Source organism: Dipteris shenzhenensis, chromosome 25, assembly GCF_047967505.1.
Source record: "Dipteris shenzhenensis isolate YYH24624 ecotype China chromosome 25, Dip_SZ_1.0, whole genome shotgun sequence".
NCBI classification, from domain to species: domain Eukaryota; kingdom Viridiplantae; phylum Streptophyta; class Polypodiopsida; order Gleicheniales; family Dipteridaceae; genus Dipteris; species Dipteris shenzhenensis.
In genome coordinates, this window is record NC_141620.1 from 36,648,637 (window position 1) to 36,675,062 (window position 26,426).

Below are 26,426 nucleotides of genomic sequence, written 5' to 3' on the forward strand. Positions count from 1 at the left end.
CATGTTTTCTAATCTCTTCTTGCAATTTCAGATTTGTGAAAGGCTCTTTGCATCTCTCTCTTTTTTTTTCCCATCTACTTTGTACTTGAAGTCTGTCTTCTTGTCTTCATCTTCTTCTCTGCGTGAGCATTGTAGCTAGGGTCCAAGGGGATGAGAACCCAAGGCACAAGGTGACCAAGATGACATCCTGAGCTGCCCTTGGGGCTTCAACTTAGAACTGGCCCATACTCATCACCCACAAATTTTTGCCACTTGGTCTACATGTTGTTGGGTGCTTTTTGATTCTCGCCAAGGTTCAGGGGTGGCTGGAAGAGAATTCCAGCTGTCTAATCACATATCTTCTCTTTTGCAAGGTAAATTTGAGTGTGTGAGCAGTCACATCGATGTTCTTAGCCTGTTAAGTCACCATCAAGGTGAGAAGATGGCACCTAGAAGATCAGCTTCAACAACAGGCTCAAGCTACCACCGGGGCCGCATTGCACGAGAAATCCCATCATTCGCAGTTTCTTGTGAAGGAAAATGCTCTCCTCGGCATTTCCCTAATAGCTTAGGAGTAACCAATGGAAAATAGAGTAGCTCCGAAGTACTCAAGTTCGGGCCTACAAAGCCTCATGTGCACTCTCGAGATGGTTTTCAACTGAAGTGGCTCTTAAAGGCCTGAGGAGTGGGACGGTGAGTCATTTTATTCGGGGACGGTGGAGGACAGCGTTAAAAGCACAAATTCCTGGGGAGGGGCGGTTCATTTCTAGTAATGCGCTGCCCCAACAGCCATTCCGCGTTACGACTCTATTCCGAGACCCTTCTTAATGCTAGAATTGGCCATTTCATTTCTGAAGTTCAATTTTACGTTCTTGGTTCCAACGTTCTTACGTTCTTCATTCCGAAGTTCTTCGTTCCGACGTTCTTACGGTCTTCGTTCCGACGTTGTTACGTTCTTAAGTTCTTCGTTCTTTGTTCCCACGTTCTTACGTTCTTCGTTCCGACGTCCGCTTCGAGCTTCACGTCCATGGCGGCTCCGTCTGTTCTCCTCCTCATTCTCCTGATCGTCGGCTGCTCCGTCTCCTTCTCAGGTAAATCCTTCGATCCTTCTCACCAGCTTGCCAGCTCCCTCCATAGGTCCTCGACCGAGCTTTCCTTTCTTACATATCTCTCTTCCTTCCTTTGCTCGCAGATTCATCAGCGCCTTGCCTCGGTGTCAACTACGGCACTGTCGCCGACAACCTACCCCCTCCCTCCCAGGTCGCCTCCCTCATCCAATCCACCCGCATCAACTGCATCAAACTCTTCTCCGTCGAGCCCTCCATCCTCCAGGCTTTCGCCAATACCGGTATCGAATTCGTGCTCGGCATCGGCGACGATCAGATCAAGCCCTTAGCCTCCCAGGGCAACGCGACGCAGTGGGTGCAGACCAACGTGGTGCCGTTCATGCCGGCCACCAAGATCAGGGCCCTGGCGGTGGGCAACGAGGTGTTGTCTTCCTCGGATGGAGTCATGATCTGGGACTTGCAGTTCGCCATGGAAAATCTCTACTCGGCTTTGCAGGATGCCGGTCTCTCTACGGTTCTCGTCACCACGCCTCACTCCATGGGTCTTCTGAAGAGCTCCGTGCCCCCCTCCAATGGTTCCTTCGACGCCGGCGCTGCTGCCATCCTGAAACCCATCCTCTCCTTCCTCGCCAGAACCTCCTCCCCCTTCATCGTTAACGCTTACCCCTTCTTCGGCTTCCTCGGCAACCCCAACGCAACCCAGCTCCAATATGCCCTCTTCAACTCTTCCGTCCGTTACTACGACAGCGTCACCCATCTCTATTACGACAACATGTTCTACGCCCAGATCGACGCCGTTTACGCCGCCATCGCCGCCCTCGGCTTCACCAACGTCTCCGTCGCTGTAGGCGAAACCGGCTGGCCCTCCGTCGGTGACCAGTACGAGCCCGGCGTAAGTCTCGAGAACGCAAAGACTTTCAATTCCAACCTTGTGAAACACCTTACTTCAGGGAAAGGGACGCCCCTAAAGCCTAACAGCACTGTTGAGACCTACATATTCGCTCTCTTCAATGAAGATCTCAAACAGGGAGCCGCATCCGAGCGAAATTATGGCCTGTTTTATCCAAACATGACTGCCGTATACGATTGCGGCCTAATGAAGGCGCCGAACCAGGTGTGTTGAAGCACCGTTTTTTGAAGCTGATGCTAAGGACTCGCTTTTAAAAATGATTTTTGTTGAATTACAGCTGAGTGGCTCTCACAACTAAAATGTATTGTACAAACAGAGCTTTGCCCCTTTTTCGGGCGCCGGCATTGCCCCGAAGAAGCAATGGTGTGTGGCTAAATCTGACGCAACCGACGCTCAGCTCCAAGATATACTCAACTGGGCATGTCAACAGCCGGAGACAGATTGTACATCTATTCAACCAAATCATCCATGCTACAGCCCCAACAATTTGCTGCTTCTCGCTTCCTTTGCGATGAACAGCTACTATCAGAGCCAAGGGCGACAAGATTCGGATTGCTATTTCAACGGGAGCGGGGTCGTGGTTTTCAAGGATCCAAGTAAAGCCTGCTACTACTCTGATCTCTCTCTGTTTTTGGACGTTTCGCAATGGTTTTTTAGCGTAGGTAGGAAGTCAAGTTTTCCCCGCTCAGTACCAACATCGGATGTTTCTCAACTGTGCAGGTTACGGGTCGTGTGTGTACAATTACGCTTCTCCATAATTGATGACGGTTTACAGGCGGCGATGGGCTTGATTATTTGTTCGCCATTCTTTTGTAAATAAAACTCGCACATTGTCGACAAGAGCGACAGGAACAATGGATCATGATTCATCTGTTATCTGTTCTTTTCCCTCATTGACCGGAGTCGGGACAAACATAGTGTCAGTTGAGCGTTTAGATATGACCGTTATGCGACTAAAGCGGCATCTAGCAGGGCTGCTGCTGCTAGACGTTTCACTTGACCGAATGGTTGCCTTTCCCTTTAACGGTCGAGCGAGACGAAAGCCTTCCACAGAGAAGATGAAACGAAAAAATTTTGAACTGAAAAAGTGTCGAGACTACCCTTTGGCAAAAATGATGCATAATCTCTCTTTTTTTTGGGCAATAAATTAAATATATATTAAGAGAAAAAAGGCTTGGCATTTCTATCTTCTTCCTTTTCTGTTCTTTTTGCTTTCTAAAACGCCAACCTCACACCATCTTGCAGCTTTCACACACCCAAGCCTCCCTGAACCAAAGCATCCCTGGTTATATTCATATTAAGAAGGCATTGCTCTATATTCATACAAGAGGAATCTCCTTCCTCATAGATCCTCCTCACTTTTGCTTTTGGAAGTAGCTACTAGCAAGTTATCTTTGCCCTTTTGAGTGGTTGTCCCCATCCCTCCAACCCACTCCCCATTGACCTTAGGGGATATAGGGGTTAAAATGGCTCACTAGCTCCATTCGCTCCCCATTTTCTTAAGTAGGATCGCTTGCCTACTCCTCACCCAACCTAGCATCATATATACCTCAAGATAGCTCTCTAGAATTATAGCCTTCTCTTAATTTTGCGACGTCAATTCATGAATAGATGCTTTAAAGTCTTTTAGATGCTTCAAAGTCTTTCAGTTATGTATATCAAAAGTGGAGTATTGAAAATGAATATGTTTTGCAATCCAAGGAATGAAGAAGGTGAGATGTGGTTGAAAGGAGTAGGCTTGATAGAAAGAAAATTCAAGATGAAATGAGAAAAGGAAGGAAATCAAGAAACGGTATAGATCAATAATTTCTTGTCCTTTTTTTCTTTCACTGAGAAGTGCCTCTTTTAAGTACATCTTTGTGGTCCTTTACTCTTGCAGATGGTTTAGTGGCTGATAAATATTGATGCACGAGAGTTGGTAAATGATGTGAATGCACATGTGCATGCATGCACATGCATGAGTGCATGCATGCATGCATGCCTTGCATTACCCATGTATATTAATCAACAACATTAGGCTCTCTTTGTCTTGAGAATGTCTTTTTTGAATAATGCATTTCTCTAAATAAATCATACATTTTTATGTAGTTTTAATACTCCACAAAAAAGTGTTAATGGTCTTGGACAAAAGATGTACCCAACCATTGACCATATGCTCTAGCAAGCAATGTTCTTTCCCCAATAAAGCCATTTTCTACATAAAGTATTGTTTTTTATTTAGTCTTCTTAGTCTAGAATAATTCCAAGACCTTGTAAAAATGATTTACCCATCCTTGCCTTTGTGGCATATTGCTATAGCAATGATTATGTGGCTCCAAATTCAAAAGTGACAAGCTTTGAGATAGGTTGATTGACTAAAAAAGTTTGGAGGTTGATAAGTCCCTTTGCTATTTTGCCTTTAATAGAGTTGCAATCTTTCCCTTGCCTTTACCTAGATTGTACCAAATTTATTTCTTGAAAGTGGTTTCATTATTTAAAACATTGACTACCTAGATTGCTAATATCTAGCAATTAAGTTTGGGCATCTATTTTCTATACCCTCAATTCCATTTGTGATATGTTCTAGCTCATAGTGGCTTCCTATTGTTCTATTAGTTTAGCCTTACCACTTTGCTTACCATTTAAATTATTGTGTCGATCCTCCATACGCTTTGTACTTCACCACTTTGTGTGCCATTATGTTAAAATTGCTATTTCTTGATACCCCCTTCGAAAATCAATCCACCCATCTAATATGTGCACGGATTTAGGTTGTTGGTTTGTAGATGTACAAGCTTAAGACGGATCAAACTACACAAGAAATTCCATGAAAGGTATAGGCACTCTCAAGTCAGTGTATCCCAATGTGACCAATGTACCCACCTAGTATGTGTCTCGTATGTGTCAGTATTTATGTTGTTGGCTACCCCCTACTTTGCCAGTCATTTCTCTAATAGGAAGCTCAAAGAGACGGGCACTAAGCTTAGTGCATAATGCTCACTATACAAGCTAAGGGGGATCAAACCACACAAGAAGCATCATGAGAGAGATAGGCATACTCAAGTAAAATTTTTCCAATGTGATTATCAATCATAAAATGAGACGATTCATTTATAGATAGCCTTAGGATCCACTTTATACATCATCATGCCACTTATCTACCTTATCTTCTAGATGTTTCTCATCACTCTCACACGATTCTCTCTTCATACCACTTTGTAATCCTCTTTTGAGCAAATACAATATGACTAGCAGTACATATTTCAACATCCCCCCTTGATGCTACGTTGATCATTACTGATTGCCTATGTTATTAGAGGTGTGGTGTGTTTACATAACTGTAGAAAATCTAAATTATCTATGCTATGTGCTCAATGTGTAGAGCTTGATTTGTTAAATATATTTCATTTATATAATATCACTATAAACTCCTTATGGATCAAAAGTTATGCTCATTTGAATTTTGAATCAATCTCTATCTAAAGATGATGGGTTGGCATAGTGGCTAGTGCATCAATTTGAGTTCACATGCTGCATATAAAATTGTGCCTATGTGGTACTATGCGCTTATGTCACACTAGTGATGTTGCATGTTGACTAAATTATTGATTGGACTGCAGTGGCACTTTGATGATGTGGCTATGCCACATGTCCTACTGACTTGGCAAGAGGGATGCTAATGTGGCACAAGCTTGATGGCTAACTAGACTAGACTCTTATCTCATTAAAGTTGAATTAGTCACAATTTGACCCTATCTACCACACGGCATTACCACATGGCCTAAGGCTTAAACCTTGGAAGAAAAAAATGGAGAAGCTTTTATTCAAAGAGGCCGGGGCAATGATAGCAAAATAATGGAGGTAGCAAGGAGAAGGCAACACCCTACGAGAATGAAGGTTAAGTGATTGCTCATCAAGGTTTGTGTTGCAACCTGTTGAGGCGCTTCATTGTAGCTTGTGTGGGGGTCCTTGTATCTTGGCTATCTATCTCTCTTCTCACGAGAATGAAGGTTAAGTGATTGCTCATCAAGGTTCACGTTGCAGCCTAGTAAGGCACTTCATTGTAGCTTCTTGTGTGGGAGTCCTCGTTGTAGCTTGGTTGTCTGTCTCTCTTATCTTGTAGACATTTTTCCATTGTAGGATCTGTCATTATTGTGTGTGCCTTTGTTGACAATGTAGTCATGTCTATAGGTGCCTCTGAGCACACTATATGCTAGTCACACTATTTACAGTGATCTAGGTTGAATATGTTGTTGCAACTCTTTGTCCATGGTGTGTGTTGCCTTTAATGCTATCCTCTATTTGTCGTTTTGAATGCTTGTTTAAAGTAGAAGTTGCTAATCACAGTTGCTACATTTTTGCTCTTCATTAGGAGAGAAATGGGGTTTCAAAAGGGCCTCCAATTAGTGTTTCGTGATTTCAAGGGATTTGAGGTGTACCAATGAGAGTGCTAATAGGTGTGGGGCAATGGTATGTTGGGTGGAGGGTAAGAAGGCTTGCAGTAGAGAGCCCCTATTAGTTGTTCCCCTTACACTAGGGACCACCCAAACCATCCCCCCCCCCCTTAACCCTCCCAGGTGCACCTCCCCCACATGAGTCCAAATTTGCTTTCAATGACATGGTGGGACCCTTGTGGGAAAAATTTTCTTCCCCCCTCCCTCTTTCTAGGGCCTCTGCCCTGTTCTAGTCTAGCTTGCCATTCCCTCCATTTTTGAAATGTGAGGCTGCCCTCCCTCACATTTGCCCTCTCCCCCCTCTTTCTTTGCTCCCTCTTGCTCTGGCCTACTTGCTATAGATCCTCTCTCTCTCTCTCTCTCTCTCCCCCCCCCTTCCATTTGCTATGTACCTCCCCCCCACCCCCCCTCTCTCTCCCTCACCTTTCTCTCTCTAATGTGTCTCTGTTGGTGTTGTTCTCTCCCTCTCCTTCGCCCTCTTTTGTGCCTCTGTGGAGCTGCATCGCCCTATGTAGGAGTCCCATTCTTACTGTTGCGACCTCTGCAACGTGGTGATGAGCAATGCTACAAGACCATGCAATGTTGTGACCTCTTGTGTCTTCCACAACACCAGAAATGCATTGGATGAGTGGATCCCTTGCACCGACAGCTTGAATGACTAGATAGTGATAAAAGGATCGACCAAAGGTCCACATAAGCTTCCCAAGAGTAAGAGAGGTGATATCATGCATGAGTGGAAGGGGTGCATCTTGAAGTTCAAGTTTGGGAAGAAAGGATGGCTCGTAAAAGTGCAACATGTCTACATGGGAAAAGATATGTGGCTGCCTCCATCATTCAATCAATCTAGGATACCATCACACTATGAGCCTTTCTATCTATGTACCTTTTTCACCTGTAAGTGTAATGAGTCCATTTGGAAATTTTGTGTTTGGTTTCTAAGAGCTCTTATTCATGGTAGATTTTTTCCCTTCGTACTTCGAGGAGTGGGAAAGCTGAGTCATTCATAGGCAAGTTCACTGATGCGATTCATGAGGATTTAGGTAAGAAAATGCATGCAGGGGAGAAGTTGGCCTCCTTGAGAAAGAAGAAATAATGCAACATACATCACCCCAATGACATCATCAAGCTATGGCCATCTGCTAACCATTGCACCACCACAACTTCAAGACATGGATTGCAGCATTGTGGACTCGAGGACATTACAATCGTACAAGGACAAGATTGCAAAGGATGTGGGAATGGCTACGAAGTCCGCATTTAGATCCAAATGGGAAAGGTTATCTTGGTTTATGCCTCTACACATTTTTGCTTCTTTGTTTCAGAATAGAAGAAAAACTATGTGGTCCTGTAAGTGTGTAGATGAAAATGCTCTTGAAGATTTACTTGGGATGAATTGGGGAACTAGTTCAGGTGAACAAAAGGGTGATGTGTTTCAATATCATGCATGTAAAGACAATGTGGTTATTAGATACCATATGTCACACCAAATGTTGTATCTAGATTTTTAGTAGAGGTGCTAGAAGAAAACAAATGGCCAGTGGATGAACAAAAACAGCAGAGCCTAATATGCCTTTATAACACTCCACATCCATGTTTCATACTATTGAAAACAAGAGACACTGTACAAAATGCACATTTTTTACCAGTTCATCGTCTCTACACAAACCCACATAGTACACTTCCTCTTGAAGGTTTCCCTCATCCGGTAGTTTCACATCAGCCCACTCATCATCATCCACGTGCAAAATAAGATGCCACTGTAGAGGAGTATGGGATAGAAGAGGCATTATGGCACAAAGAGTGAGAGCACAAGTGAGGTAAAATCCATTGTATTAGAATGAAGGAATGACCTCCATTTTATAGAAAGAGAGGATGGTGTAGGCACCTCCCCTATATCAGTGGCAATCAGCCCCTACATCAGTGGGACCAGCCTAAATCAAAGAAACCTCCGATGTGGGGGCCTTTGGCTTACATCATCACTTAGGTCACACACTAGACACATCATAGCACTAGATGTGCCTCTACAACACACACACACACACACACACACATGTGACTCCCCTAGATGCACACATGCACCATAGAGCAAGCCCTTGATCACACTTATCCCAACATACCCCCCCCAAGGGTTTGCCTCTTGCAATGTCAAGGATACATCTAGTCACATAGTTTCTCATGCCATCTCATGGTGGTCACACATGGCCATCTCATGGTGGTCAAGGATAAATCTGTGTCTAGGGTCTCATGCTAGCAAAGGTGCCCAAGGGTCAAGGTTCACAAAAATGGGATAGACCAAACACATATCACATGGCCTACATTATATGGTGACCAGAGGTGATTTACAAAAGACACAACATATGACATTCTTTTTGGAATACTACTCCAGGCAGAGAACCTCAAAATTTGACCAAGTGATGATAAACAAAAATTCAAAGGCAAGTTGCTCAAAAAGCAAGGTCCTTGTCTTCTACCACAAAGTTGGATGCTTCTTTTGTTGATGGAGTTCTCTCTTCAACCATATTTGACATAGTCCTCTTTTTCTCATTGCAAAACTTTTCAGAGTGATTATTCTTTGCACAATATGAGCAAGGGTTGATTCTATAACAATCCTTCTCAAGGTGATTGTTTTTCCCATAGTGTTTAGAAGCCTTGTACTTGCTGTTTGAAAACCTCACTGCAAGTGCCTCTGTATGCATTTTGCCCGCTCTTGAATTGTTCTTCCTTTCCTCTTCTTGTAAGGCACTAATGATGCCTTCTAATGAGGGTTGAGGTAGATTCTTCAAAGTAGTAACCACATAGTCAAAATCCTGAGGCATGCTCTTTAAAAGCACTGCCATAGCATCATCCTCAGTGACAAGGGAATTAATTGAAGCTAGTTGTGTCATAATACTTCTCATAGTGTTGACATGGGTAGCAACATTATCTCCCTCCATTCTAAGTTCAAAGAACTTAATTTTTAGATTTAATTTGGAAGTATGAGAGCTAGCACCAAACAATATGTCTAATTTGTGCCATGCTTCAAAAGGGGATTCCAAATTTGAAATGTGGTGTACATATCATCACCCAAACCTAATGCAATGATGGCATAGGCTTTTTCAATTCTCTTTGCATCTACAAGTGTAGAAGTAGAGTCAGTGGCTTTTCCTTTACCTTTTGTTGTAGTTGATTCACCTTCTTGAGAGGTTTGAGTTCCTTCTTTGACTAAGTCCCATAGATTCTCCTTCATAAGCATAAACTTTATCTTCATCTGCCAAGTATGGAATCCTTGGCCATTGAACTTGTCAATTTTATAAGTAGCCATATCTGAGAAGGAAGTAGGAAGAAAACTCAAAAAGAGGTGTTGGAGAAAATGATGAGGTGGCACTACCACAATGAGTTCTATAAAGCCTACCAGCTCTGATACCAAATGTAGAGGAGTGTGGGATAGAAGAGATGCATCATGGCACAAACAGTGAGAGCACAAGTGAGGCAAAATCCATTGTATTAGCATGAAGGAACGACCTCCATTTTATAGAAAGAGAGGATGGTGTAGGCACCTCCCCTATATCATTGGCAATCAGCCCCTACATTAGTGGGACTAGCCTAAATCAAAAGAACCTCCCATGTGGGGGCCTTTGGCATACATCATCACTTAGGTCACACTTTAGACCCATCAAAGCACTAGATGTGCCTCTACAACACACACACGCGCGCGCGTGCACACACACACACACACACACATGTGACTCCCCTAGATGAACACATGCACCATAGAGCAAGCCCTTGATCACACTTATCCCAACAGCCACATACCACCTACCTTTACAGAGAAATTGTCTCATATTGAAAGGTCCATCCAAACTCCACTTGTCTTATCTTAGAACTTATATCTAGAATGAAATACATTTCTCACCTCAAAACAAAAGATCTTAACTCTCCTTCCACAATAACATTCCATTGGGTTAGACAGGGCATTAGTGTTACCAATGTTAGATTTTTAAGGAAAGGGTTCTTTGTCTTCCTATTTAAGTCTCCCAGCATGGCCTTCAAGGCTCTCAACTGCGTGCCCTATGGACTGTCAGACACCAAACTCTCTACTTAGACAAGTGGAAGCAAAACTTTAACCCTAATCTCCCTAGATCCACTATTACTCCTATGTGGGTAGAGCTCCAAGATCTGCCCCTCTCACTCTGCAACCAACTAGCTTCCTTGTGCAATGGTTCGGGTGAGGTAGTTGGAGTTGAGAAGGAAAACTTCATCAATCCTAGAGCTAACCCGCAAGTGTGTATTAAGATGGATATTGTTGAGGATCTTTCCAACACATTGGTAATGGTCAATAGGAATGGAAGTGTGTACAGGGAACAACCCCTTCTCTATAAAAATCTTCCAAATTCTTGTTTCCTATGTGGACTCTGTAGTCATGCAGTTAAGAACTGCCCACAAAGGAGGACCAAATCTAAGCCCAAGGATCTTGCACCCACCAGCAGCAGTAAACAAGCTGAAAAAGGGGTCCCCAAGTCAGTTTCTACTGAAAAAACCCTTCTCCAAAAGATAAACCCTGTCAAACCCTTGCTCCCCCAAGATAAAGGCAAAGGGATGATTGATGACACCATCGTTTTGAACAATGGTTTTGACACCCTGGCAGACAGTGAAATTGAGGAGTGGATAAGAAAAAATCAAAACCTGGACATTGACTCTCAGATTGAAACAGGCTAGTCAAAAGATTTTCAAGAGGATATAAATAGAGAGGATGAGATGGCCTCTTCAAAAGTCAGTGAGGAAGACCTAGGAGGTGATCAAGTTATGGGGGTTGAAAAGGATACTGCTGACCAAGGTAAGGCTTTTACTCAGGTACAAAGCAAGAGAAAACTCTCTCAAGGAAAAAATGCCTCCCCTTAGATAAACAGCCCCAATCCCAAGGCTAGAAAGGGAACTAAGAAGAATGTCAAGTAAACCAATAGCCATCCTCTCACTCAATGTCGGAGGGCTTATTGAACCTTGCAGAGGAGAAGAGTTAGCTTATTGGCTGAGAACTAATGCTCTTTCTCCTACTTTCCTTACTCTAGAAGAAGTTAAAGTTTCTGGACCTTTTTTGGAGAAGAGACTGACTATTATTGACAAGAGAAGGAAATGGTACTTCACCGACCATGAGGAGGGAAAGGGTGGGGTAGCAATTGGTGTACTATCTAACTATGCTTAGGGTATTTTGGATGTCGAAGTGGATACATAGAATAGATGGTTAACTGCATGATACATGGGTAGACATTCACAATGGTGTCACTTTATGCTTCTAACAGTTCACAAGAAAGAATGGTTAGCTGGGAATGACTCCTAGTGGCAGGAAATAAATGTTTTGTTACTAGTGACTTTAACATGGTGGAAAGCTCCAAGGATAGATGGATGGGTAAAGGAACATTCATCAGAGGCAGAGAACTGACTTTTTGGGAGGACTTGAAAGAAGAGCTAAGTCTAGTGGACATGGGGATGAAGAACACCTTCACATGGTCAAACAGTCAATTGGGGGACAACAGAAGAGAGGCTAGACTAGACATGATATATGTCTCACAAGATCTAGTTAGCCAAACCAGCTCTTGTCAGACTTAGGTCTTTTCCTCTTTCTTTCTTTCAGATATCACAAGCCAATCCTGCTCAAGTGTGACTTTGGCCTGGGCCAAAAAACCACATCATGGTTTAAGGCTGATCCCAAATTTTTTGACTTTAGTGTGCAAGAAGGTGTTAAAGTTATTTGGCTCAAGGCTTTCACTGATTCTCCTTTTGCTAGTGAATCCTGGTATACTGCAATTGACTAGATCCAAAAGTTCCTCAGAAAAGCTAGAAAGGATAGAGCTAAAATTAGGGCCAAGTGGATGGACAACATTCAAAGCATGATTACTACCCTGGAGACCCTAGCTAGACAGGGGGACCCTCAAGCATAGGCTGACTTGGTGCTCAAAAGAAATGAGTTTAGGATTCAAGAGTAGATTCTTCTAAATGACTCGAAAGTATACTTTAGAGATTGGTGGGTTGGCAAAGCTGATAGACCAACCAAGGATTACTTCAAAAGTATTAGAAGGAAAAGGTCTAATGAAGAGGTACCCCTTCTTAGAAAAGCTGACAACTCTTTGGCCCTTCTAATGAGGAGAACATTGACCTCATTCAGCTTCATTTTTAGAGTTTACTATCCTCCACCATTCAAGTAGACAATGAAGTGATTAATGCCAGAGAACTTTGTAAGGAAGCTAGAAAAAACACTATTCTCAGCTTTGATAACAAGTACCTGGAGAAACCTCTAACTATAGAGGAGCTTTTTGAAGCTGTCTCCTTAAGGGAAAAGGCTATTGGGAGCTCATCATTGGAGCTGAACAAGAACCAGTTATTCCTAATATTTCCAATCAACAAGAGTTGCAAGCATTTAAAGGAAGGCATTAGAGAGCCAGAAAAGTTATGTACTGGCTGTCTATCACTATTTCAGATTCTATGATTGTGCATATTTAGGTTGCAAGCACACCGAAGGAGGCGTGGGATACTTTGGCAAAAATGTATAGCACAAATACGCAAGCCAGGAAAATGCAGCTCAGGCAAGAGTTGCATAATGTGCAGAGAGAAAATATGAGCATCAATGACTACCACATGAAGGTGAAGAAGATTGCAAATGCACTTGCTTCTATTGGGTCGCCAGTGGAAGATGATGATTTAGTTTCTATGACCTTGAATGGTCTAGGAAAGGATTATGCACAATTCTGTCCATCCATTGCCGTCCATGAGAATTTTTTTAATTTTGAGGAGTTGATTGCTCTTCTAATTTCTAAAGAGTAGAGAAATGGTGGTGCATCTTCTTTAGGAGGAACTTCAAAAAAAACTGTCTTCTACTCAAATGCTAGAAGAGGTAGAGGAGAGGTAGAGCTGCTTGGCAGGGGTCAATGCTGACTGGATAGCTGAGGTGGCATTGTTGAGGTGGCAGAGGTGATGTGGTAGTGATGATGTGGCTAGATGATGTGGCTAGATGATGTGGCTTGATGACATGGCATTGATGACGTGGCTAATGATGTGGAACTGATGACATGTCAAGATGATGTGGCCTACTTACGTGGCACTGATGATGTGGTAGTCGGTGATGATGTGTCAGATAAGATTACATGGCACTTGGAGATAAGGTGCCACGTGTCCAACTGTGGGTCAACCAGTTAACCCAAGGTGATTTTCACTAGAACGTGGTTCTATCCTATCTGCCATGTGAACAATGGTGCACCGGAATCGACAAAGATTAACGTCGAAGATTTCGATTCCGTCATGGAGACTATACATCGTCTGAGAATTTCGTTGTTGTAGGAGCTTGGTGAGGCGGTTGAAACCTGTGAAGGAGAGCCGCTGTTCGTTGGTCTTCACGTTGTCTTGTGGGAGCCTGTTGTTGCTGTTGCTTGCCTTTGAAAGGAGCCCGTTGTTGTTGTCGATGCATCGTTTGCAGCAAGTGGCCGGTCGTTGTATGCTTGTTGTAGGTGGCTGTAGTTGTAGGTAGTTTGTTGAAGGAGCCAGTGAGCCGCTCTTACTAGAGACGTAGCTTGTCGCAGGGCGTGTGGTGGCTAATAGGTAGCGTAGCTAGTCTGTCATCATCGCTAAGAGCAGAGTGTTGGATAAGGTCGCTCTCGGAGACTCGTTGGTCATTGATGGACAAAGATGCGAGTGCACTCTGCAGAGTTCGGTTGGACGTTCTATTGATAGGAGCCTTAGAGCCTTAGTTTTGGCTCACTAAGGCATAGCCGTGAGGATTTAGTTGTGGTCAAAGCACATAAAAGGGCCACCGGATGGAGAACTTGGCGCACAAGGAGGCTTGAGTCGATGGTGTGTTGTGAGCTAGGCTATGAAGCCTTGGAGATGACTGGCACTTTCGGGCAGCCACTGTACATCGCCAAGTTGCTGTGGAAGGCTTATGCAAGAGCCTTTCGGAGAGGCTGGTGATGCAGCCCAGTGTTGAGCTTGGTTTGGTGGCAGCTTGGCCCGTATGAAGAAGCTTGCTGTTGAAGGAGTTGTTGTTTGAGAGCCGCTGAAGGACCAAGAATAAAGAATTATAGTGAAGGCGTCCTCAAAGCATCTCTCTTTCGATTTCTCAGAGAGAATAACTCTCTCTCTCTCTCTCTTTCGAAGGAGTAGGGATCACTTCTTAGACTTTCCTAATCTCTCTCACACAAGAAGAAACACTCAAATGTACTCTCTTAAATCTCTCACAAACAATGAATCAAATGGAAGGAGATTAACGAAAATCTCTCATGGACGGAAATTTTCACATGAATAGAAATTTCTCTCAACGGAAGTGAAGGGAAGGATCTTACAATCACTCAAGAGAACTCTCAATCTCACAATCTCTCTCGCACTCTCAAGAATCTCAATGTCTCAACGGAAGACAAGGAAGCTCTGATACCATGACAAAATATGAAGAGGCGAGAGGAGAAGAGTGGAGTTGAGGAGAGGGGGCACAGCTAGAGAGCACACCACAAATGACTAACTGTACACTAGATTTCGTTGAAAGAATAGAATATATACAAACCCTTTTAGGGTTAGGGTTAGGGGATCTAAGCCGTTCCTTTATAACACTCTATAAGGTTAGTGCTATGCACATATGATCATGTGATGGTGCTATGCACACATGATCACATGATGTTGAGCGTGAACTCTCAACAAAGGTGACCCTGTCCTAACCCCCAAAAATTTTGACAAAAGTCTCAGTTTGATTGCAGGATGGGTGCCCCCCCAAATTCTAGCACTTTGGGCACTTCCACTAAGCACTTTAAAATGCTTAGGGGAATTGATCAAAGTGCGAGGATGGAGGGTCATGTCTGGGCACTCATCCTGCACTAGAACACATACTTTTTGGCACTTTTGGGGCCCTCAGTTTAGGATTTTATTCAAATACAGGTCAACTATCCTAAGGTGGCTCTAACCTAGTCCTTCTGACCCCAAAAATTTTGCCAAATTTGAAACTTGAATTGCAAGATGAGTGCTCTAGGCAAGGACATTCCAAATCTTGGCACTTTGGGCAGTTCCATTAAAATGCTTAGTGGAAGTGCCCAAAGTGCCAAGATTTGGGGGGTCCTACCTGGGCACTCATCTTGCAATTGGACACACACACTTTGGCACTTTTGGGCCCTCAATTTAGGATTTCATTCAATCGGAGGTCAGCTTCCCTAAGGGGACCAATGTGATGTCGTCTTGACGTTGGTGGTCTGGCTTACAGAGAAACCTACTCAGACAAAGGCCTTCTCCAACTAAGAGTCACACCTGAATGAAAAGTCATTGAATCTCCAAAAATTTGACCCTGGCCCAATTCTTCTAACCCTAAATTATTTGGCAAAAGTCTCAATCCAATTGTAGGATGAGTGCCTAGGCAGGACCCCCCAAATCTTGGCACTTTGGGCACTTCCACTAAGTGCTTGAAAACGCTTGGTGGAAGTTCCCAAAATTCTAGGATTTTAGGGGTCCTGTTTGGGCACTCATCTTGCAGTTGAACACACACTTTTTGGCACTTTTGGGCCCTCAATTTAGGATTTCTTTCAAACAGAGGTCAACCGCCCTAAGGTGATCCTACCCTAGTCCTTCTGACCCTAAAAAATTTGCCGAATTTGACCCCTAAATTGCAAGATGAGTGCCCAGGTAGGACCCCCCCAGATCCTAGCACTTTGGGCACTTCCACTAAGCATTTTGAAATGCTTAATGGAAGTGCCCAAAGCACCAAGATTTGGGGGGTCTTGCCTAGGCACTCATCCTACAATTGGACACACACTTTTTGGCACTTTTGGGCCCTTGATTTAGGATTTCATTCAATCAGAGGTCAACTGCCCTAAGGTGACCTTGATCTAGTCCTTCTACCCCAAATATTTTTGACAAAAGTCTCAGTTCAATTATGGGATGAGTGCCAAGGCAGGACCCCCCAAATCCTAGCTCTTTGGGCACTTCCACTATTGGGGCTACTTTGAGGGCATGATGGAGAAGGATAGTTTTTAAGAGAAAGAGGGATTTTTAGGAATGCTATGATGTGAAGAGAGTGGGAAAGAAGTAAGGAGTCTCACTTGTAGCTTTTTTGGAAGCTCCCCTCAATCCTAGACTACGTGTGCTTGCATATTCAGCCTCCAACTCTAAGTGAGCCTGGTACTTGTTGGAGACATCCTCGAATGGTGCCATGACTAAAGGAGTGTAGAGAAGGAGAAGGTGTGGAGATGCAAGCTTGAAGGAGTAGCACGTAGGAAGAGGGAGGGCGAGGAGGAGGAGGGATGGGGGAGGGAGGACCAGTAGTTGAAAGGAGGAAAGGGGGGCAGACCAACAGGTGTGGAGGGTGAGGAGGAGTAGGCATGGAGGAGGAGGGAGGGAGGAGGGAGGAGCAAGAGGGAGGGGGGAGGAGGAGCAGAGGTGGAGGAGGAGGGGAGGGGAGGAGGAGCAAGCATGGAGGAGGGAGGGGGAGGGCAGGAGGAGCAGGCATAGAGGAGGGAGGGAGGGAGGGGGAGGAGGAGGAAGGGGGAGGAGGGAGTGAGGAGGGGGAGGGGGAGGGGGAGGGGAGGAGAGGGGAGGGGGAGGAGGGAGGGAGGGAGGGGGAGGAGGAGGGAGGGGTAGGAGGGCATGAGGATGGGGAGTGAGGGAGGGGGAGGGAGGAGGGGGAGGGAGGGAGGGAGGAAAGAGGAGGGAGGGAATTCAAAATTTAAATTTTGAATTTTGAATTTTTTGGTTTCCACCTAGGAGTAAGAGTTGTGTAAGAGGTGGGGTCACTTTTGGGCTTAAGCCACCTAGGTGAGGGGGGTTTAAGACTTTTTGGGACCTACCTTGGCCCTTTCATTAGGATAATCCATTCCTTCTCCCCTAATGTTCAATGAAACTCCCTTGCACTTAACACTCTTTCCAGACTCTGAAATGATCTCATGTATGAAAAAAAAGCCCTTGATCAAAGTTTTTGCGTTTTTGATAGTGTGCTCATTGATGATTTTTTGTGCATATGCATGCACATTTTTCAGAATGTCATTCGCCATAGAAGGAGTAACTTCAAACCCATCCTCTTATACCTTCACCCATTTGTGCATCCAAGCCTTCTGTTTAGCCAACGGTAAAGCTGATGCCATCTGCCTCACAATACTATGACCAGCTTTACTACTAGCAAATATTCAATCACACTCTTTACTGCATCATGCTTGACCTGCTGGATGATGCAATCTTCCATGCAATGATCTTTATCCCTTTTGCCAAAAAACCATTCTTTGGACATTAATTTCTCTGCAGCAAGACTTACGTATTTGTTTGCAAGTTTCTTACAGGCCTCCACATCCAAGTTGTCATCTCTTTTTTCTCATTCTTCTTTGCCTTGTCTTTAATCAATAATGGAGCCTCATATGTGACATCTCCCTTCTCACATGCAAGACATACTTCTTGTATTTGATGAAGAACTTCATCACTACAGAAAAGTATGCTTGTGTAGTCTTGATACTTGTCCCTTACTATTTTAAATCTTGTCATCGCCTCTATTCTTTCTGGCTTTCCCCTTGGTACAATTGCACTCAAGCATGTGTAGAAGTCAAGATTTTTCACTTCCACTTTAGTAGCAATTCTTTGGAGAGTGGTCATAGGAGAATTAAAAGTTCTCCATATGGTCCTAGCTTTGAGCAACATCTCTAAAGTGGAGGTGATCTTTCATAGTGCATGAATGTCATGATTAAGTCTTTCCGACTCAATCAAATTTTTTTTCTCATTCTTGAAGATACAAATGCATGCAGAATAGTAGTGGAATTGAGGCACATTCACAAAGGTATCATAAGTAATTTCTCCTTTATTGTATGCCTCTCTAGAATGCTCATTACAAGCATAGACATCATGGATGATTTTTTCTTATTAGTTTCATTAAGAAGTGAAACTTTTATATTGGTGTCGAAAGTTTGTATGCATTGATAAAAATAAAGGTTTGAAAAACTTGCCAAGATTTGAAACTTTTATGAGAAAAAATATAAAATTTCGGAAGTATTTACAACTTTTTCTTTAAATTTCATAAGAAAACAAACAAAATTATAATATGTTCTACAAATATTATGATACTAAAAAAACTAGCTTGATAAACTTTCGCCAAGATTTTATATTAATATATAAGTATACCTTCGATAAAAACATCCCTGATAGACATAGTGCTAACCATCTATTGCCTCAAATATGCATTGACCTAAGAAATTTCTATTGGCATCCTTTATATGTCGTTGTGGATCATTCATTGAACTTTGTCCTTCTTGAAGTGATGGAACTTGTTTTTTGAGGAACTTAGTGAATTCCATCTAAAAATCTCAAAGCTAAAAGAAAGACATGGATTGACTAGAATCTCCTTTGATTGGCCAACATGCCCTTGGATAGATTACCAAATTAGAAACAACTGGTTTTTCCCCATCAAGCAAAGCCCAAAAATCCTTTTCAGCATAGTCTGTATCTAAGGTCCTGATGTTGGTGAAGATGCTTGCTTTGACCACTGTCGAAGCATGTACAACTTGAGTTTGCTGAATCTAGCCCCATATATATCCTGAATCCTCATCTATCAATGCCTCATTCAAGCAAAGATTTAGGTTCTTCATTGATAACATTTCTGCTTCTGAATCGAACTCCATTTCAAGACCCTCTACATCCTCTTCGTGTTCTTTCTCTTATCTTCTTTGCCCTTTCTTTGTAGATAAACGACCTCTTTTGTACTTGTAGCTATCATATGACTTGGGAACTGTAGCTTGTGAAGTACTCACCTTTTGCATTTAACATCGGGGTTTATTTTTTAGGGGCTCTATGTGAACTGCTCTAGATCGCCCTACTTCTTCTTCTATTGCCTCCACTTCAAGTATACTCAAGGGTTGCACACTTTGTTATCCCATCAACTTCATGCGTTACACCATCTAAGTGAGTAATACCATGAACGAGAGATGCATGTGCATGTCCTGTTTCATCTGATGCATGTTGTGTCTTAGTGAATTCAATTCTTCTCTCAGATGTAGATCCCTTGTAAGCATCCACGTGTACAAGACCCTCATCCAACACTACAATGTGTTTTGTCTCATCCACTCTAGTTCCTCTTCCATTTGTATTACCCTGAACCAGGTGTACATGGCGTGTCTCATCCCTTCCTTTCTCATGTGTGGATTCTTGCACCTTAGGTGTCTCATGTGTGGACCCTTATACTTTAGGTCCCTCCAATGAAGTAGAACCTTGTTCAATGACACCTTCAAAGTATTCAAGGATTAGCTTTGACTACATTTTTCTTGCTTCCTCAATGGGAAATTCGTCCCACACATGTTGGAGGATCTCCAATGTAGGAACCAATTCAGGAAATCTAGGTGCTTTTGGAGGCGGAATCACAAAGTGCATTGCATCTTTCTTTGAAAGATGAAACAATATGTTGCTCATTCTTGACTTTGTATAAATCGTCATTGTATTGCTATCTTCTTCGATTTTTATTCAAAACCATGCTTTCTTTGTGGTGTTAATAATGGTCCAATTTGTGAAGTCCTTCGGGGCATAAATTCTTCCATTGTATTGCAATGTCATGCCATTGACAAATGTTGTAACCTCAAAATCCATCCTATATTAAAGCATAACAAAAAATTTAGGTACAAATAATATAATACTTTTGCATGAAAACTACAATTACTTTGATAAATCAAAAGTACAATGAGTCCCATTGATATACCTCAAGTTTTCATTCTCCCCAATGGTATTAGTGTCAATTTCATGCTTTGGGAATAGCCTAAAAGGCTTTACAAGGCTTAGATACATGCATAAATGTGAAAAAAAAAAAGGATTTACAAAGAACTCGTGGATAGTGTAAAATGAAATAAAGTACAATCGGATACAAATCTGAAGTTTGTCTGATACAAGTGCAATATGCTCCATCAACTACCACAACTAGTACAAATATAATCTGCTATGTCCACTCCCACAACTAATACAATTGTAATATGTCATGTCCACTGATACAACTACCAATCATCTTGAAAGTTTTAAAACCTTGATCATTGCTTAAATGGTAGCGTTGTTGTGAGTGTGAAACCGCATATGAACAAATGGACTGCTGACTTTGATTAGGAACTAGTCGGGAAATTTTGAGCATGGCTTTGATTGGTTTTTTTAGAGTTCTCTCCTCTAAGGATAAACTAATAATCTATGTTAATCTAGACTACACCAACCGCGAAGTGAATAAAAGCAAGAAATAATTTCTTTTCCATTGTTCTTTTTAATATGCTTAGGTTGCGAATTAAAAGCAAGAAATAATTTATTTTCCATTGTTCTTTTCAATATACTTAGGTTGCGAGTTTAAAAAAGACAATTACTATTGAGACAAATAATTTTAAAAATGAGACAATATTTTAATTTACAAAAACTAATTTACTTACAACTCATAAGAATTGAACATTCACATTAATAAGAAGTTAAAATCTCAATAAATTTAAAATTGACTTTATGAAAAATAATAAAAACTAAAAATTAAAATGGACTATAAACCCTAAACCCTAACCCCAAACCCTAAACCCTAAACCCTAGTCGTGACCTTCTAAACCCAAACCATACAAACCCCTTAAACCTAAACCCTAACCACCAAACAATAAACCCTAAACCCTACCCCCCCACATGGTTTATGGAACCTGACAACCTTCTAATGTATAATGCTCATTGCAATCGGAGCCTTATTTAAGATTTTTCATTTTGACACTTATCATATAGATCCACTTTTATTTACTTATTATCAATAGGTGGGGAGTAAGTTTCACATGGTGGGCTTACTCCCCACCATGTGATCTTACCCTCTAGGTTAGGGGTGGCCCTAAACCCAAACCCCCAAAGCTAACCCCAAATCCTAAACCCTAAACCCCAAACCCCAAACCCTTAACCCCAACCCAAAAACCCTAAATCGTAACCCTAACCCTAAAGCCTAAACCCTAACCCCCAAACCCTAAATCTTAAACCCTAACCCCTAAACCCTAACATCCAAACCCTAATCCCTAAACCCTAACACCAAACCCTAAACCCTAAACCCTAAACTTGAAACCCTAAGTCCTAAACCCTAATCCCTTAAATCGTAAACCCTAACCCCCACCCTAAACCCTAACTCCCAAACCTGAAAAAAATAAAATTACCGCAACCAATTATTTCGCACATTACAGAGTTCATAAAGATGCTCGCCAAGGAGGAAGTAGAAGGAGATAGCGCAAATGAAGAATGCCCATGATAACACCATTCAAATATTGAGAAAGACTAAAGGTGGTGGTGGTGGTTAGATGAGAGTGATGAAGATGGCACCCAAGTGACAAGTGATGACAGAAAGGACATTTGAACAAGCAAATGCTTGGATCGCTCATTTTTATTTATGACAAAAAAGGACATTCGAACAAGCAAATGTTTGGATCACCCATTTCTACTTAAGTCATCATAAAGGCATAATTAAATTATTGAAAAGGCCACAGCAAATCCTTTCATGTTTGGATCGCCCATTTGTACTTAACTCACTGTAAAGCTAGAAATAAATTATTGAAAAGGCCATGACAGATCCTTTGTACAAAGACTCATCTAGAGCAATATTTCTTATAAACTTATGATAATGTAAAATTGCAAGCGTAGCTATTACTTATTTTTAGAGTACAAAATAGGCTTCCATCATGTCTCATGTCTGTATAAACCTTTTAATTTCTTGAATATTCAAGAGTGTTATAGTTTTCTGCATTGAAAGTAAAAAGAGTCTTGCAAGTCTCTTATGTATACCGTTTTTAAATTTTGTGAATCTTCAAGAGCGTGGTTTTTCATGGATTTAAACTAATAACTAAAGGGATTTTTTAATTTAAAAATACGATTCTTAAAAACAAGAAATACAAAATTAGGATTTAATAGTTGTTTTTGCATTATTAGTGCAACATTGTAGAGAGATGTTTTGAAATGTATTATGTGGAAATGACAGTACCAGAAAGTAAACTTTTGATTCTTGAATGACATTTTCATAAAGTAAACTTTTTATTTGGGAAGGATTTTAAGGAATAGTCCAAATGTAGACATATGAGTCCAAAATTAATGAAATAAGTGTTAGAAGTAACTTTTTCATTCACCACATAGAAGGTGATCCCATTCACTAGTGAGATCTGACCATCCTCCCATTATTCTTTGAAAAAAAATGAAATAATCAAGTATGTGGACATGTACTTGTGCGCCATCAAGATTGATTTCTAATCAACACAAGAAACACTTGATTTGTAACCATCCCTAATAGTATCACCAAACTATGATAGCATTTTTCATCTGTAAAGCACTAGCTATTGCTAGCTAGGAAAGGGAAGGGGTATGCGATATCAAGCACCATGAAACACCTATCACAAACACAGAACAATGTCAATGAATGAAGGTAGAGCCTACTGTCCTACTCCCCCAAACATATGTGCCTTTCACAATATGACAAATTTTCACAAAATAATCATGGACATATTGTTCTTGAAGCCTCATAACCTTTTAAAAGCGGGCGACCCACTAACTTTTTTGTGACAGAACAAGAGAACTTGTGTAGAACCTTCCAACCTCCATAAAAATTGATGAAAAGCACAAGCTTATAACCACTCCCAAACATTGTGCAACACCAATGCAACACTTGTGGATCTTGCAAGCCACCAATCACCATGGATGTAAAGGAAAAAGGTCAAGATCTACATGAAAAACCATAAGAGAACTGAAGGAAGTGCATGGGGAAGCCAAAATATATTGATATATCATGAATAGAATAGAGAATATACAAGGCTAGAGTAGCACTTGAGATGTGCTCCAAAAATTGAGTGCTACAATGCTAGGGAGAGTAGGATAGGGTGCATCAAGGCTAGATGACTACATGCTCTCAAGGGCCACCCCAAGGCAGATTTACAGATGCAAAGGGGGGCACAAACAAACAAGAAGAAGGCTATTGCAGTTGGCCAACTCCATACAAGGCCAGTTTCTTCGAAAAGACCCCTTCATTTAGATTCTAGAACTAGCTTTTTCTAAAAATAGGGTTCCTTGCACAAACATCTGGGAAAATTGTGGAAAATAGCTTGATTTTTTGAAAAAATCACTTCTAGCAATAGGGTAGGCAGGTGGTTTTGCTCCAAAATCGTGTGTAATCTAGAGGCTAGCCAAAAGTAGGGAACCACACTATAAAAAGCTAGGTAAATTCCTAGAAGCACCTGCTTTCCACCGGAGTTTAAGCTATGATATGTTCTTATGGAATATGGGTAGGCTTTTTAAGGTTTAATCTATATTGTATCATGTTCTTTGTTGTGCCTTCTCATTAGGGAAAAAGGGAACTCATTTTGGGGCCTTGTAAGAAATTCACTATTTTTTGATTTATTTCTCTCCTAAAAGACCTCAAAAATAGTAAAATACGGAAACGTGGCTCAGATTTGTCAGTAAGGACTACAGAACTGTCAATTCAAAAAGGAATAAGATAATCTTTTGTCTGACTAACACGATTTTGTATTAAATATCCTCTTAGATTTTTTTTTGTTTACCAAAGATTCCGCATCTCTTTGGCCGACGTGTGCAGGTCTTTCATTAAGAGTCCATCACTGAACTTAGTGATTGCAAGTTTTCAAAATATTCACATGGATACCGCCACACTTCCACGATTCATGTTACAAAACGACTATGAGATTGAAAAACAAACTTCGCAACCTCAGGAGCACAAAAAATGGCCGATACTAGTGAGTCACTATCTCAGAAGAAGCGATTACACCATCTTCACATCGACTTGGAAGAACAATATGCTCCAGCACAAAAAAGACGAAAGGATACGGTGCTGAATGCTCAACAGCGGGAAAATATGAGAAGAGAAGGGCTTCAACATATTGACTTATGGTGCGACGGAAGCATATATCCAAAATGTCAAGTAAAAAACTCTACACCTCCATTTGTCAATCCCACCACATTACTGAGGTTTGCCGGCGATGGACAAAATGGACTTCTTGGTTATATTTCAGCGCAATCTGCATTTGCGGAAACGTATAAAATGATGTACCTACAAGAAAAGGGGGCCAAGATGGAGGAGATAGCCATTCGTGCAAAATTGGAGCAGCAGTTGCAGAATGAAATCGAGGAGCATTCAAAGAGTAAAAAAGAATTGACAAGAGCAAGAAAGAAGAGAACCGTGCTTGGAGACAGACAACGTAGCAGGAAGATTAAAAACATTGCAAATTTGAAGGCTGGGACTGGTGGATGCAAGCGACGAATTCAGGAAGCAAGGTTAGATTGAAATTTATCATTTTGTATACTCAAAAAGGCTCTCTTCCAGACTATATCTATTTCGTTGATTGTCGCAAAATAAGAATGGAGGTGCTGAATAATATAGTCATATAATGTTGTTATTACAGGAAATTATTGGAGCCTGCAAAAGAAAATATGGACCCGAACCTTCTTCCTGTTAAACAAATGAAAGGATTGCTTTCTTGCGGTGTAGCAAAAGGTTTGATTGAGGAAAAAAAATACAAAACAGTCAAACGCAATGTTGTAGAGGACTTTGTATCCAATAATCAAGTTGATGGCACTATAATCCAAGAGGCTCTTGATGTTAGTGGAGTTAGCAGGAAGGGATATAGTTCGATTTTCCATGCGATATCCTCAACTTTGAAAGATCAAAGGATTAAACGAGTTTTACTGCCAAATCCAGCAACCGTGTGGAGGATAAGAGGTCATTTGAATGAAAGTATAGATGAATTTATTGGGCAGTATATCCATATTGAAGAAATATTTCATGGTGTTAAAGGAACCACTGTGTATGATCCTTGGAACAATATATTTTTAGATCTGCAACAACTTCAAAAAAGAATGGTCGAGTTTTATGGAATAACATTTGAGGAGTGCAAAGGCATTTTGAAATTTGTTATCAAACTGGATGAGTGTGAGGTTGTAAAGGAAAAGAAAATGGAAAGAGTTACTATTACATTGATGAATGGAGCGATTGATACATCATTGACTGAAGCGAGTTCGAAGTATTTTAGTGTGCAGTCAGAGAAACACATATGGTGGTTAGGCTCGTTCCAGGTATGATCATGGGCTGTTTTATACTTGATTTTGATCATTGTTTTCAAATCTGATATAGTAATACTTTTGTTTTCTATAATCTCGCAGGTGAAGACCGAAGACCATGAAACACTAGATTGGGTGTTTCATCACACGGAAATACCAACAATAATCAAAAGACAAGTGCAAGGCGAGAATCTCCATGTTGCAGGAAAAGGTGATTTTCAAGTCGAGTGGCACATGGCCGGGGATCTTAAAACACTTAAGTGCATGTATAACATTAGTAAAGGAGGCAACTCAAAGTCTCCTTGTCTTTACTGCAAAGAATCAGCTCAAGTAATGGATTCAAAATGGTGGAAGAGAGCACCTAATAGAGATAAAGTTGACCCTGACTTCAAGGCCATTCTGGACATTCCACTATGTAATGTTCACATCTGCACATTGCATGGTCTATGTCGAATTATTGAGAAATTGGTATTTTTATATATTGGATTTGCTTGGAAACTCCGTCCCGAAAAAAATAGAAAGGATGCTCTTCAAGCATTGGAAAAAGTGTTATCCGATATAGGTCTGCATGGAGGAGATGTTCAAATCACAAAGGATTTTAAAAAGTCTACCAATGGCAAGGAGGTACCAATCAAGCCCTCTATTGGTGGTGTTAAGGCAAGAAGATTCTTGTCTCGACCCAAACACATTAAGCAAGTAAGGCAAGGTAGAGCAGTTTCAAAGATTAATTATGGATTGTGGAAGCAAGTCCATAATGCTGTGAAAGATCATGAGGCTGATGGGGAAGCACGAAATAGGAAGGCAGAGGTGTGGAGGTCTCTTGATCAACTCTTCATGTTCTGTGACAAAGTAACATGGACAAAGAGTGATTACAAGAACTTTGAGGAGGCAATTAAACATTTTGGGAAGTCAATGAAAGACGCGTGGACAGCCTGCAATATAACTCACTACATGGTAAGGTTCTGTCTTTTTCTTTTACTTAAGTGTGATCCTCTTTTTTTTATTACTTACTATGCATTCTTATGTCTTACAGCA

At 41.5% G+C, this 26,426-nt stretch overlaps 1 protein-coding gene across 1 annotated transcript; it reads left to right on the forward strand.

Moving 5' to 3' along the window:
* Positions 1-760: 760 nt before the first annotated feature.
* On the forward strand, positions 761-3,090 carry LOC147885828 (glucan endo-1,3-beta-glucosidase 7-like). Its single transcript, XM_087396428.1, has 4 exons — positions 761-1,070; positions 1,172-2,160; positions 2,273-2,552; positions 2,677-3,090. Exons 1-4 carry the CDS (start codon positions 1,007-1,009, stop codon positions 2,712-2,714), a joined length of 1,371 nt encoding a protein of 456 aa, XP_087252554.1. The 5' UTR covers positions 761-1,006; the 3' UTR covers positions 2,715-3,090.
* The last annotated feature ends 23,336 nt before the right edge of the window (positions 3,091-26,426 follow it).

Coding starts and splice junctions, on each gene's coding strand:
- LOC147885828 (XM_087396428.1), top strand. CDS start 1,007: ATGGCGGCTCCGTCTGTTCTCCTCCTCATTCTCCTGATCGTCGGCTGC. Junction 1,071..1,171: donor CTGCTCCGTCTCCTTCTCAG/GTAAATCCTTCG, acceptor CTTTGCTCGCAG/ATTCATCAGCGCCTTGCCTC. Junction 2,553..2,676: donor CGTGGTTTTCAAGGATCCAA/GTAAAGCCTGCT, acceptor TCAACTGTGCAG/GTTACGGGTCGTGTGTGTAC.